The 14,911-nt window shown below is 35.4% G+C and overlaps 1 protein-coding gene across 1 annotated transcript; it reads left to right on the forward strand.

Moving 5' to 3' along the window:
* Nucleotides 1-8,200: 8,200 nt before the first annotated feature.
* Nucleotides 8,201-10,938, forward strand: LOC145106846 (uncharacterized). Its single transcript, XM_079043774.1, has 5 exons — nucleotides 8,201-8,484; nucleotides 8,810-9,408; nucleotides 9,540-9,848; nucleotides 10,394-10,483; nucleotides 10,580-10,938. Exons 1-5 carry the CDS (start codon nucleotides 8,201-8,203, stop codon nucleotides 10,936-10,938), a joined length of 1,641 nt encoding a protein of 546 aa, XP_078899900.1.
* The last annotated feature ends 3,973 nt before the right edge of the window (nucleotides 10,939-14,911 follow it).

Genomic DNA, 14,911 nt, shown 5'->3' on the forward strand with positions numbered 1-14,911 from the left:
GCACCTGGAATTCCAAGGGTTTGTGTCATTTGTCTGCGTAACTCTTTTGCCGATCGCGAGACGCTTTCAGTCTTTCTCGAATTTGAACGATCTTTTCTGTGGTTTCCCTTATGATTTCAGGGCCAGTGAGGGTGCTATTAGAGACTTGCCCTCTAGCTAGCTGTGTATCCCCCACCTCAGCCCAACACAGGGGTGATCTGCATTTGCGACCGTAAAGAGCTTCGAATGGAGCGACTTTGATGCTAGTATGATAGCTGTTATTGTAGGAGAATTCGATAAGCGGTAGATGGGTATCCCATGCTTTACCGAAGTCTATCACACAAGCTCTTAACATGTCTTCCAACGTTTGAATGGTTCGTTCGCTCTGTCCGTCGGTTTGTGGGTGGTAGGCCATACTCATGTCAAGCCTAGTTCCCAATGATTTTTGTAGAGACTGCCAAAACCGTGAGGTAAATCTACTATCTCTATCGGAGATAATGGATATCGGCACACCATGGAGTCGTACAATCTCTTTGATGTACGTTCTAGTCAGCTTCTCCATCTTGTCGGTTTCTTTTATCGGTAGGAAGTGTGCTGATTTGGTCAATCTGTCTACGATTACCCATATGGTGTCAAGCCCGCCCGATGACTTAGGCAGCTTGGTTATGAAGTCCATGGTTATTCGTTCCCACTTCCACTCAGGTATATCCGGCTGTTGTAATAGCCCGGATGGTTTCTGGTATTCGATTTTTACCTTGGCGCAAGTCAGACACTTGCTCACATAGGTATCAATCTCAGCTTTCATGTTCGGCCACCAGTATAATTTCTTGAGGTCCAGATACATCTTATCTGATCCGGGATGGATGGAATATCGAGTCTTGTGTGCTTCATTCATGACGACGTCTCGGAGTCCACCGAACTTCGGTGTCCAGATTCGATTCATGAGATAACGTACTCCATCATCCTTGACTTCTAAGTTTTTATCCATTCCCCTTAACGTCTCTCCTGCCACCTTTTCTGGTTTCAAAGCTTCTAGTTGAGCTTCCTTGATTTGTATGGTCGTGTGGGAATGGATCGTCATTGTTAAGGATTTTACTCGGCGGCCCGAGTACTCCTTCCTGCTTAGAGCATCAGCCACTACATTGGCTTTGCCCGGATGATAACGAATTTCGCACTCGTAGTCATTCAGCAACTCTACCCATCTCCTCTGTCGCATGTTGAGCTCTTTCTGATTGAGGATATGCTGAAGACTTTTGTGATCAGTGAAGATAGTGCATTTCGTGCCGTAGAGGTAGTGTCTCCAGATCTTCAAAGCGAATACCACTGCTCCTAATTCCAGGTCGTGCATAGTATAATTAACCTCATGCGTCTTAAGCTGTCTTGATGCATACGCGATAACCTTCCCTCTCTGCATGAGCACACATCCGAGGCCTTGATTCGAAGCATCACAGTACACTACGAAGTCCTCGGTTCCCTCTGGGAGAGACAAGATCGGTGCGCTGCATAGGGCTTGTTTTAACGTTTGGAAAGCATTTTCTTGTTTATTTTCCCACTTGAATATCACACCTTTCTGCGTCAGGGTGGTGAGTGGTTTCGCAATCTTGGAGAAGTTTTGTATAAATCTTCGGTAGTAGCCAGCAAGCCCAAGGAATTGTCGAATTTCGGTTGGCGTCTTGGGTGCTGACCAATTCTCGATTGCCTTGATCTTGGAGGGATCCACATGTATGCCTTTCTCACTTACCACATGTCCAAGGAAATCCACTTCTCTAATCCAGAATTCACACTTAGAGAACTTAGCATAAAGCTTCTCCGCTCTTAGTGTCTCTAGCACCTGGCGTAGATGTAGGCGATGCTCTTCTTCGCTTCGCGAGTAGATCAAGATATCGTCGATGAATACGATTACAAACTTGTCTAGGTAGGGTCGACACACTCTATTCATTAGGTCCATGAATACCGCAGGTGCGTTTGTTAAACCGAAGGACATCACCACAAACTCGTAGTGCCCATAGCGAGTTCTGAATGCAGTTTTGGGAATATCTTCTTCTTGAACTCGTAGCTGATGGTAACCTGACCTTAGGTCGATCTTTGAGAAGAAATTTTCTCCTTGGAGTTGGTCGAAAAGGTCGTCGATTCGGGGTAGAGGATATCGGTTCTTGATGGTGAGTTTGTTTAGTTCCCGATAGTCGATGCACATGCGAAAGGATCCGTCCTTCTTCTTTACAAAAAGGACTGGTGCTCCCCAAGGTGAGAAGCTTGGTCTGATGAACCCTTTGCTCAAAAGCTCGTTCAACTGACTGGACAACTCTTGCATTTCTGTTGGTGCGAGGCGGTATGGAGCTCTGGCTACGGGGGTAGCTCCGGGTATTAAGTCAATTCTGAAATCGACTTGTCGTGCGAGTGGTACACCTGGAAGATCTTCTGGGAACACATCCGGGAAGTTACACACTTCGGGGATGTCTTTGTTGTCTTTCACGTCTTGTTTCTTGTCTACTACGTGGGCCAAGAAGGCGTGGTACTCCTTCCGGAGATACTTTTGGGCTTTGATGCATGAGATGATTTGTAAATTCGCACTAGGTTTGTCACCATAGATGAGAAGGGTTTCGTCATTTGGTAGATTGAGGCGAACGACCCTTTCGTAACATAGAATGTCGGCACGGTGAGGAACTAACCAATCCATCCCGATGATTACGTCGAAGCTTTTTATGGTGACCGGCATCAGGTCAATTTTAAATGTATGGTTGTCTAGAGTGAGAGTACACTCTGAGTATATATCGCTAGTGCGTTCTACTTTCCCATTTGCCATTTCTACTACATAAGTATCCTTTAGTGATTGGGGATTTTGTTCAAGTAATTGTTTATATTGGTGGCTCACGAAACTCCTCTCCGCTCCACTATCGAATAGTACGCATGCATAAGAGTTATTGAGGAGAAACGTACCGGTAACCACCGTGGGATCCTCGACTGCCTCCCCATGTCCTATTTCCAGGACTCTTCCTACTCCACCATCATTAGGGGCTTGTGCTTTGGGGCAGTTTCTTTTGAAGTGACCTGCGTCTCCACAGTTGTAGCAGGTTCGGGTTGCCCCCGTACTGGCGACTTGGTTGATTGGTCGAGCCGGCGCTTTACAGAAACGAGCAGTGTGCCCCTTCCTGTCGCAGTTGTTACAGTGCATCTCCCTACAAGCACCATTGTGGTGAAAGTTGCACTTGTTGCACTTGGGTAGGGTTCCAGCATATGGCTTCGGTGGTGCAGTAGTGGCAGCATTAGTGGCAGCATGGACAACAATAGTTTGTTGCTTCTTAGCGGGGTCCTGTGCTGGTTGGCTCTTCTTTTGGTTCCAGAACTTCCTTTTGTTGTTTCCCCCTTTTGATTGATCATTGGTGGTGGTTGTAGTATCATGACCGGCTCGGTGGTCAACAAGTTGTTGTGCCAGCTCCCTGGCACTGTCAAAAGTAGTTGGCCTTGAAGCCAGGACACTACTTTGCACTTGGGGAGACAGTCCCCAAAGGTATCGCTCCACCTTTTTCTCCTCCGGAGTAACCATTGTTGGGCAGAGGAGAGCCAATTCATTGAATCGGGTGGTGTAGGTTTCAAGGTCGGAGCCCGTCATCCTGAGGTTCCAAAGTTCTTGTTCCAGCTTTTGAATCTCACCTCTCGGGCAGTAAGTGAATTAATCCGGCAGTTCCACCAAGTAAGGGCCCGGCCGGTGAAAGTGAAGGCTGCGAACTTAACTTTGCTCGCTTCGGGGCAAGAGCACACCTGAAAGACTACTTCGGTCTTTTCAAACCATTGCATTAAAGTGATGACTCCCCCGCTCCCATTGAAGTTGTCGGGTTTGCCATTGGTGAAGTCTTTGTAGGAACACTCTCTTGCACGCCACGTACTGTCTCCGTGGTTAGAGTTTGTAGCACCCGATCCAGAACCACCAGCTCCGTTTGTCCCTATCTGCGATATTGCAGCCGCTACGGCTGCTGTTACTGCAGCCTGGAACATCGCAGGATCAAACTGTGGAGGCAGCGACGGAGGAGGTGATGTTGTGTTGCCGGAAGGTCTTGGTCTTCTCCTTGGCGGCATGGTTCTGTCATAAGTCGTAAACCAATGTACTTTTAGTAAAAGTATATTTATAGGAAGAGAAATCTTTTATACATAAAGTATATTATTACGTTGTTTTCCGGTATGTTTACGATACATACGATTTTATACTTTTAATTGACCCAATACATTGGGTTATGAGGTAAAATGAAAGTATAAAATATTTTATTTGAGTTTCCTTGTTTCCAAGTATATGACTGTTTGTAAAAGTTTCACATATACTAATTTAGTCGGGACATAATTAATATATTATATTTTAAAATGATCTTTATCGGTTACTTAATTAGTTGCAAAGTGCATACCAGTCATATGTGATTAAGATATAATAGTCCTTCAAATAGATGACCCTAACTCCAAGACCACAACCAAACAAGGACAGAAAGTGAAACAAAGATACATAAATTCTAAGTCTATAGCATCTTAGTTACATATGACCTTAGCGCATCCACTTAGCAGCTATTGATCTATAAATAAAGACCTATTTAATTCTCAGATAATTTATTATAGTAACACAAAATACTCCTATAGTATTTGTAAGTGTTTAGTTTTGAGTTCTTAAAGTATCCTTTGTAGTCTGTTATTAGGTTTGTTAGATTTGTTGCCCATCCTGACCATCCCCCGGTATATGCAAGTCAATTCCCGGACAGATATAGTTGATCAGGCTATATCCTTCCCAGATTTAATCCACATATACTAAGGCATACTCAAAATGTTCAACTCTTCTTCTTTTGCTTTATGTTTTCGCTAGTTATGATACCATGCGAGCATGTAATGTATGTATGTATACTTTAATCAAGAAAATCATTTATTTTCTAAGAGTATATTTATTTGAAAAATGCACAAATCATTTATTTTCTAAGAGTATATTTATTTCTAAGAGTATATTTATTTGTATATCTTATGTGGTTTGATATACTTAATTCACTATAAACTGTGCTCTGATACCAATCTGTCACACCCCCAAACCAAGGATGGCGGAAACGTCCGGGGGTGGAGGACTTCATGTATAGTATCATAACAACAATTGTAATAGTAATTGAAGCAAACACAACCAACATATATATAATTGAAAAAGTGACATCATTGTATGAATTACATGTTTACGAATCAATTACAATATGTTGACAAAATATGAAATAGTAGACGCCTTAGCGCCCCATCCTCAAAAGCACTTGGTTACCTGTTTAATGATTTCCTGAGAATACAAGTTGTTTGAAAAAGTGTCAACACAAAGGTTGGTGAGTTCATAAGCTTTTGTTTGGTATTATTAAAAGCCTTTCGTTTGTAAAAGTAGTATTTGTGTTAGAAAATCCAATATTTTCCTTAATGTGTAAATGTAGTCTTAAAACCCAAAGACCGAAATGTACAAGTAATTTGTCATATTTATAGTAAAACAATGCAAGTTTAAATCGACATAAACTCGTTAAATTTTAATGAAGTTCCCGTAAATTCCAATGTTTATTAATACTTTATGTGAGTTTATTATAACCATACTATGACCAAGGTTGCCTAAAACGACGTTCTTCAGGCGTCGGAAATGTTATGACATTTGTCACCCCAGACCTATCGGTCTAACTGTTGCATGCAGTTTAGGTGTGGGTTTGTCAAACCCAATATAGATCTATACACAACTATCACGCTCTCCCTCAAGGAGACTCTGGTTACAATACAGGACTTAATGGTAATTTGAAGTAAATGTCTCACAAAGTCATTAACGGAATTACGTGTTATGAAAACTTGGTACCGTATGGCCGTACCTTGCTTAATGAAAATATCCTTTGTATAAATGTACCCTTTTTAAATGTATGTGTTATGTAATGTATCATAAACTATACCTACTATAGTTTATCAACCAAGGGTAGTACGTAGTAATGTATGCAAACTATATTCAAAATAGTTTATTAAATGTTTGAATGTATCGGTTGTACTTTGATTATAATCACTTGTTATTCTTTATATTTTATATGTCCAAATCCATTTGTAAACTGATGTGTGTCTAAATATTAAGATAAAATGTCATATATTGCAATAACATATAATCACATAAAGATATACACCTTGCTCAACATGTTACAAGGTGAAATGAAATTGACAGCAACTTTTCGTTGAATACAGTTTCTGTTACTGTTCTTAGAAATTTATAGAAAAATCATCAAGGCTCTAAATCCAAATCCGCAAATTCTGAGAGTTTGGAATATGAGTCTAGTTTGTTCGTAAATTTTATCATGATTTTTAGTGATCTCTAACAGAGGTGAAAATATTCATAATCACAGACTGGTCCGGGTTTGCCTCTGAAATGACAGGCACTTTTGTAAAAATCACCATAAATTGTAGAAAACTCATATGGAGATGTGCAAGTAGCCATTTTAAAGCTAAGAGTTTGAACTACTTGCACCTGGAACAGTTTTGAAAACTAAAATATTTAAGTTGACCAAAACAGTCCGTGATCGAAGTTCATCTTTTCTGATGTAATCTGATAGAAAAAGTTTAATTGTGTTCTTGATGATTTTACTTGTATTCCCCCTTTAAAACTTAAGAAAAACATGTAAATGTAAGGGTATGAACTCACCTTATGTGGTTTCAGTAGATGAAAGTGAGAGAGAGGAAGTGTTCAACCCAAGAACACTAAGAAGATGTCTTGATGATTCGAGAATCTAACACCGAATAAGATGGAATTTGTGTAAGATATCAATGATTCGGGTGGATGGAGTGTAATAATTATATGAATGATGAAGATACTTACTAATTGAAGGAAGAAATCCCTGAAGAAAGCCTTGAAGTTCTTGAAGTTGAGAGAAAAGATGAGAGAATTTTGGAGAGTGTCCTTTGGTTGCTAAGTGTAGAATGAAAGAACTTTATGGAGAATGAGGAGAGAGGATCAATCCTCCAGCTCTTAGAACGTGGGAAGAGCTGGAGATTGGGTGTAAAGGTCCACTAAGGAGACAAGGGGTAGTGGGAAAGAGTGGCTAATCATAGAGTGAGGTGGTGGTGGTTTGCTTTTGCCATAAATTAAGGAAAAGCAAATATTCCCTCAATAATTAGTTCAACCACTAATTCTTTTAATATATTTTTATAAAAACCCTGGAGATTTATATATTTTGGGGCCTTAGTTTATAAAATAAAGTTTTGGGTGAAAATACCACGTTAAAATAATGAAAAACGGAGTTAAAACGAAGTCGTAGTCGAAAAACCGGTAAAAAGGGGCCGTCTGCGAGACCTCTCGCATGGCTGTCTGAGAAGCTTCTCATGCGAGGCTTCTGTCCTGAGAGGCTTCTAATGAGAGGCTTCGGTCCTGAGAGGCTTCGGTCCTGAGAGGCTTCGGTCCTGAGAGGCTTCTAATGAGAGGCTTCGGTCCTGAGAGGCTTCTCATGAGAGGCTTCGGTCCTGAGAGGCTTCTCATGAGAGTTTTCGCTTCTAATAGGAGAGTTTTGGTTCCTTAAGGTTATTTTACCCGTTTTTACCCCGTTTCAAGTGGTTTTTGACCCGGTTAAGGGTCGAGATGACCCAAATGATTACAAAAAGTTAAAGTAACTTTTGAGAGAGATTCGGGAGAGATTTGGGAGAGATTTGGGAGAGATTTCAAATAGAAAGAGATAGAGTGAAAACGATTTAGAGAGGTTTCGTTTGTGATTAATTTGAGTGTCCGGCTTCACAACGCAAGGTTCGTAAACCCCGTTAAACCGTGTTTTAGTGTCGTACACAATCCCGATGATTGTGCAATAGTGTTTTATCGCTTTGGTTCGTTGTTTAGCACTGTTAAGGCTAAGGAAAATCAAACACATGAACTTTCCAAATGATGATTTCTCATTAAAATAGCGAATTGTATAGTGATTACATAACGTAAACCCTAACATACAAGGGTTATTGGAGTTGACCGGTTTGACTTGTTGACTTTGTTTGACTTTGACTTGACCGAAATTTGACGGTTGTCACAAATTTTCGGCAAAGTTCAAGCATGTAATTAAAACTATATTTTTTAATTTTTTATAAAACATTGATCTTATTATTATATTTTAAATATGTTTTTAAAATCTAATCACATTTTCTTTTTTTTGCAAATTCTTTTACAGATGTTTATACCATTGAATTTCAAAAAAGAGGTTTGCCGCATAGTCATATATGTCTATTCATGCATTCTGACAACAAGCTACCAACTGTTGAACTTATCGATCCGATAATTTCAACAGAGATAGCAGACAGAATTGAAGATCCTGAATTGTATTTACTTGTGAATGATTTTATGATTCATGGTCGATGTGGAGCTGAAAATATGAATTGTCCATGCATGGTGGATAAAAAGTGCTCTAAAAACTTTCCAAAACAATTCTGTAATCATTCGTCTGTTGATCAAAATGGTTTTCCGTTATATAGGCGAAGAAACGATGGTCATTTTGTAGAAAAATCAGGTGTAAGGTTGGATAATAGAAATGTTGTTACATACAAAAAATATCTATTGAATAAGGTTGGATAATAGAAATGTTGTTCCATACAAAAAATATCTATTGAAAAGATACCAGGCACATATTAATATTGAATGGTGCAATCAGGGATCTTCTATAAAGTATTTGTTTAAATACATAAATAAGGGTCCTGATAGAGCTACAGTTGCTGTTGTACCAACCAACAATGAATGTGAAAATAATGATGCGGTCAATGAAATAGCTGAATATTACGATTGTAGATATTTATCAGCATGTGAAGCATCATGACGAATTTTTAAATATGATGTTCATTGCAGATATCCTTCTGTTGTCAGACTACCTTTTCATCTTCCTAATCAACAGCAGATTGTATATGGCGAAGACGATGATATTGATGATGTTCTTGACAAACCTTCTGTTGCGGCTTCAAAGTTCACATCTTGGATGGAGTGTAATGCAATCGACAGTGAAGCACGAAAACTCACATATGTTGAATTTCCTACAAAGTGTGTTTGGATATTAAATGGTTGGTTTTGGAAGCAAAGGAATGTAGGAAAAGCCATCGGTAGAATTCATTCGGTTTCACCTAAACTAGGTGAAGCATATTTCTTAAGGATTCTTTTAAATAAAGTAAAAGGTCCTACATCATTTGATGAAATTTGTACGGTAAATGGTGAAACACATTCTTCTTTTAGAGATGCTTGTTATGCACTCGGGCTATTAGATGATGACAAGGAATACATTGATGCAATTAAAGAAGCAAGTCATTCTGGATATGGTTTTTATCTACGCTTATTATTTGCTACATTGTTGATGTGTAATAGTATGTCTAAACCAGAGGTCGTTTGGGAAAATACATGGGAATATTTGGCAGATGGAATTCTATATAACCAACGACAAAGATTTAAGTCTGCAGGTATTACATTTTTTTCTTATTTTTTATTTAAATTAATTTCTTTTTATTATTCAACACCCATTAAATAATTAGTAATAAAATTATTAAATATCGACCACATATTTTATTAATTATTTAATATTTTCGTGCAGAATTGTCACTCGGAGTAGATGAACTTAAGAACTTAACTTTGTTCGAAATAGAACAAATTTTACTTCGAAACAACTCTACCCTCAAAAACTTCAAAAACATGCCATACCCAGATGTTGAATCCGTTTCTTCTTCAAACAATCGACTTATCACCGAGGAGCTAAATTACGACATTCCCGTTATAAAGAATGACTATGATCGTATGTTTCTTGCATTAACAAATGAGCAACGTAACATTTTGCTAAACATCATGAGTGCTATTCAAGAAAATAAAGGAGATGTCTTCTTTGTTTACGGTTATAGTGGAACGGGTAAAACTTTTTTATGGAAAACAATATCTGCAGCAATTAGATCGAAGGTAATATTGTTTTAAATGTTGCTTCAAGCGGTATTGCTTCCTTATTATTGCCCGGTGGTAGAACAGCACACTCTCGATATATAATTCCATTTGAACTTACAGAGGATTATTTTTGTAAAATAAATCCAGACGGTGAGTTGGCTAGCTTAATAAGAAAAACCTCTTTAATAATTTGGGATGAAGCACCTATGGTCCATAAGCATGCATTTGAAGCTTTAGATCGAACTTTGAAGGATTTCTTAAGGTGCGGAAATTCAACCATCTCAAATATTCCATTTGGAGGGAAAGTTATTGTCTTTGGAGGAGATTTTAGACAGATTCTACATGTTGTTCCGGGTGGCAGTAGACAGAACATTGTAAATGCTTCTTTGAGTTCTTCATATTTATGGCAACATTGCAAAGTCCATAGATTAACAAAAAACATGAGGCTAACTATTGGAAGGGATCAATCTGATATAGGAAAAATAAGATATTTTGCAAATTGGCTATTGGATATAGGAGAAGGCAAACTTGGTGGTCCGAACGACGGTGAAACGATTATCGATATTCCGGATGATATTCTCATTAATGATTCACATGATCCTATAGGTTCCTTAATTGTGTTTGTATATCCTTCAATTTTGGAGAACTATAGCGATATAAATTATTTCCAAGAATGAGCGATACTTGCTCCAATAAATGAAGTTGTCCAGGAAATAAACGACCGTTTGCTTAAGAAGTTTCCAAGAGATGAAGTTGAATATTTAAGTTCAGACAGCATATGTGACTCCGAATTTGTCCATGATCAATTTGATGCAAATTTATACTCTCCTGATGTATTAAATGGTCTCAAAGTATCCGGTTTACCAAATCATAAGTTAGTTTTAAAAATTGGTGTTCCAGTAATGTTACTGAGAAATATTGATCAGAAAAACGGCTTATGTAATGACACAAGACTACAAGTGTTATCATTGGGCAAACGTGTTATTGAGGGATGTATAATAACTGGAACTAATATTGGAAACCGGACTTTTATTCCAAGAATGTCTTTAATTCCATCATAAAAAAAGATTCCCTTCAAATTCACAAGAAGACAGTTTCCTTTGGCCGTATGTTTTGCAATAACTATTAATAAAAGTCAAGGACAATCGTTATCAAATGTTGGTTTGTTTCTGAAAGATCCAGTTTTTTCACATGGACAATTGTATGTTGCCTTATCTAGAGTTCAAAGCAGAGAGAGATTAAAATTATTAATTTTAGATAAAGATGGCAAACTCACAAATAAAACTTCCAATGTTGTTTATAAGGAAGTTTTTCGAAATTTATAGCCAACTTTTTTGTAGCATATTTTATTCATTTTTAGCAAATCACACTTAATCCATCATATTACTTTATTTATTTATAATTACGTATTGTTGTATTTTATGTTAATTTCATTACACACATTGGTAATGTATCATCTGCGTATGTCCAACAAGAATCATCCACCAAAAATAAGGGTTTTCAAAAATCTCCATTTCTAATTAAATACTTACCATTTAGTTTGTAATTAAATACTTACAAATCAAAAATTTATTGAAAAATGCAATATTACAATTCATAAGTTATCAAAATTAATGAAATATTATTTTATTAAATAATTCATTTTTAAATTCAATTAAAAATCAACACCCGTAGGTTCCACGGGTTTTAACCTAGTCATCCATTAAACATCTATACAACCTCATTCATAACCAATAAAACACTATTCAATCCTAATCATCATTTTGTTTCTTCTATTAAACCACTAATTGTGAGAACCATTTATTACACGAGTTAATTTAAAAAAAAAAAGTTAAATATAAATGTCAAAATATTTGAGAACTTTGAATTTATAAGAAAATAAGAAAAATAATGAATTATTATAATGTAAATGTTTTTTTTTTAAATTTAAATAAATAAATAAATAAACTAATAAGCTTTAATTTTGGGAATTTTGAAATTAAGAAGGTAAGTTGATTAATGAAATTGATATCCATTTATTACTATATTTATTACAGTTATTACATTAAAATATTATGTGAAATTTAATAAAATAGAAAAACTTATAAAATAACATGTGAAAAAAAATATTCTAAATAACCACAAAATGACATTTGACAAATTGAATAAAAGTGTGACAAATAACAAAAACATTCATTTATTAGAATAGATTCAATAAACATTCAACTCCTCCGTTCAACCCTACTTTATGTCATCAACCACACTCAATCCAACCTATATTCAATCCTAGTTATCACCCTATTCAATTCTTATATTACTTGTATTGTGGATGTTCTTAATAGAAAAGAAAAACTGTATTAACATACAACTCCGCTTCAACTCCCAATCCCTGCATTATAAATAAATTCTTTCTTACAATGCACAATTTGCATTCTCAGATCTCGCTACGATTTTTTTTCGTTTTTGCGCTCAAGTTTTTGAGTTACGATTGACAGTCTATGAGAAGAAAACAAAGTCTGGAAATATGAAAATACATTAATTAACAATCAAACCAAATTTGCTTATTGTCTTGAAGGCTATGATGTAACAAGACAAAGATGTGACAAGACAAAGAAAGCGAGTAAAAATAACCTCAAATAAAGGCAATCAAATTTTATTTTCTTATATGTGTACTTTTTGATTTTTATTAATTATTTTCCAATTAAATTTTATATGTTTTATTCATTGTTTTCCAATTAAATTGAAGGAAAACATAGATTGACAACACATATTTCTTTACGATGATTTATGACTTGTGAAGAATAATAAAAAAGTAATATAAACATTTTGTTTTGCGACAATGATTTGAGAAGCTAACGAAGTTTCAATTTTATTTATATTTAGTTATTGAATTTATTTTCGTGCCTGATTTACCCCTAAATTATATGAAATTGTTCACATTTTACCGTTATGACCGGTTATAACCGGTCATAAGGGTAAAATATAAACAATTTCAAATAATTTATAGGTAAATCAAGCACAAAAAAGTTTAATGACTAAATGTGAACAAAATTGAAAGTTTGTTACCCTTTCAAGCCATTATCCTGTAAATGGTTCTAAATATTATTAAGAATCAACTCAAGGTGAATAGGAAGGTCACAAAAGTGAGTATGTTGTAGTAATCGTTTGATATACATTTATTATATAAGCTACTAAAAACAACACTTAGAAATACAATAGAAACGACTTTAATCACATAGAAATTGAAAAAACAAATATTGTTGTGGTTTTAGAAATATACTTAGGATATAGGCAACAGTTTTCACTTCAGATGGTGGAAACGGTCGTTGTAGATTGTGCGATTACGAGAGAATATATAATAAATAAGCGTGAAGATAATGCAGTGTTAAATTTGAATGAGGTTTATCTCTTTAAAAAGACATGAGCTTTGATTCAAGAGTGTTGATGTATATGATCAATGTCGTGGAGTAGTATATGAGTAGTCTAGGTGCTAGTTGCCTTTACATTGTTTGTGCATTTTGCTTAGTGTTCATTGTTTTTATGTTGAACTTGTTTTGTCGATATTTTTTTTCCTAGTTATTATTTGTATTTACCTTTTCTATTTGTATGTTGGTTCTATATGTACCTTCTCACCATGCTCCTTTTGATTTCATTTTATTGCTCGTATATGTGTCTTTTTGCCTTTGTGAAACTCTATTGATTATATATTCTTTATGGGTTGGCGTTTCAATTATACGTGAATAAAGAAACTCTAGTTAAAAGTTTATCTCATTGACTAGGATTAAAGCAATGAACTACAACATGCTTATGTGATATGCATTTTATTCTGTAATACTCTTTACAAACACAACAAAAAACAAAACTTAGTTACTGAAATCAAAATTATTAATCTAAGTAATTGATGCCAATAAGCAAAATAAAATAAGAGATTATTACAAAAATGAATAATGACTTGAAAGGGTAACAAACTTTCAACTAGTTCATACTCAGTCACTGAACTTTTTTTCATGCTTAATTTACCCATGAATTATTTGAAATGTTCACGTTTTATCCTTATGACTGGTTGTAACCGGTCATAAGGTGAAATTTGAACAATTTCAAATAGTTCAGGGGTAAATCAAGTACGAAAAAAAATTTTAGTGATACCCCCTCAAGTTATTATCCCTTTGTTTTTATATTGCTTTTGTGGTTTTATAGTTTGTTTATAAATATTTTATCAGTAAAAAATGTTGTTATGATATTTCTACGTGCAATGTATAATATATTTATATAAGTGTTTTCTTAATATAATATAGATTAGTTATTTAATTTAGAATTTTTAAGTTTAGTGTACTTAATCGGTAGCATTATTTTCATTCAATTTTTTTCGTAAATTATATATTTTGTATTTTTTTTATCGCTTTATCTATTTCTTATTTATTTATATTATCCCTTTAGGTGACTAGTATAGAAATAACATTTTCAACACTGACTTATTTTTATGAAGAACAAGTTACGTCATAGAATAGATTATCGGTTTTTACGAAAACTCTATATTTTTAAAGTAGGTGTCAAACATATATTATAGATCACTTTCAAAGTAAAAAAAAAAGGTAAATCATACGCACCCAACCAGAAAATGGTGGGGTCATATACGTTGGTTATATTAGAAGTAAATAGTAGAGTTAAATTTGTATTTTGCATGTAATTCAATTTGATCGCTATATATAAGTACTGTTTGTGTTTTGTTTAATTGCTAATCCTATCACTTTAATATACAACAATATAGTTATATACATGAAAATAGCTTATAGCTTTAAAAATAAGTTTTGGCGAATGCAATTGAAGCATCGATTATGGGTGCTTGTAGATTTTGAAGAAGAAGAGAAAACAAGTTATTTTTTATACTTTCTCATACAACGATTATTCTTTAATTTCTCTTCCCCATATTGCCCTTTAGGGGACAACGTCCCTATGACACCTCTAAATTATTTCTCTTAACTTCTAAATTTTGTGACAATCAAATTCACCTTTCTTCAACTGTAACGCATTTTTTTTGCATCACAATTTTGTATA

The sequence above is a fragment of the Lactuca virosa genome, chromosome 4, assembly GCF_052849685.1.
Source record: "Lactuca virosa cultivar CGN04683 chromosome 4, Lactuca_virosa_CGN04683_v6, whole genome shotgun sequence".
NCBI classification, from domain to species: Eukaryota; Viridiplantae; Streptophyta; class Magnoliopsida; order Asterales; family Asteraceae; genus Lactuca; species Lactuca virosa.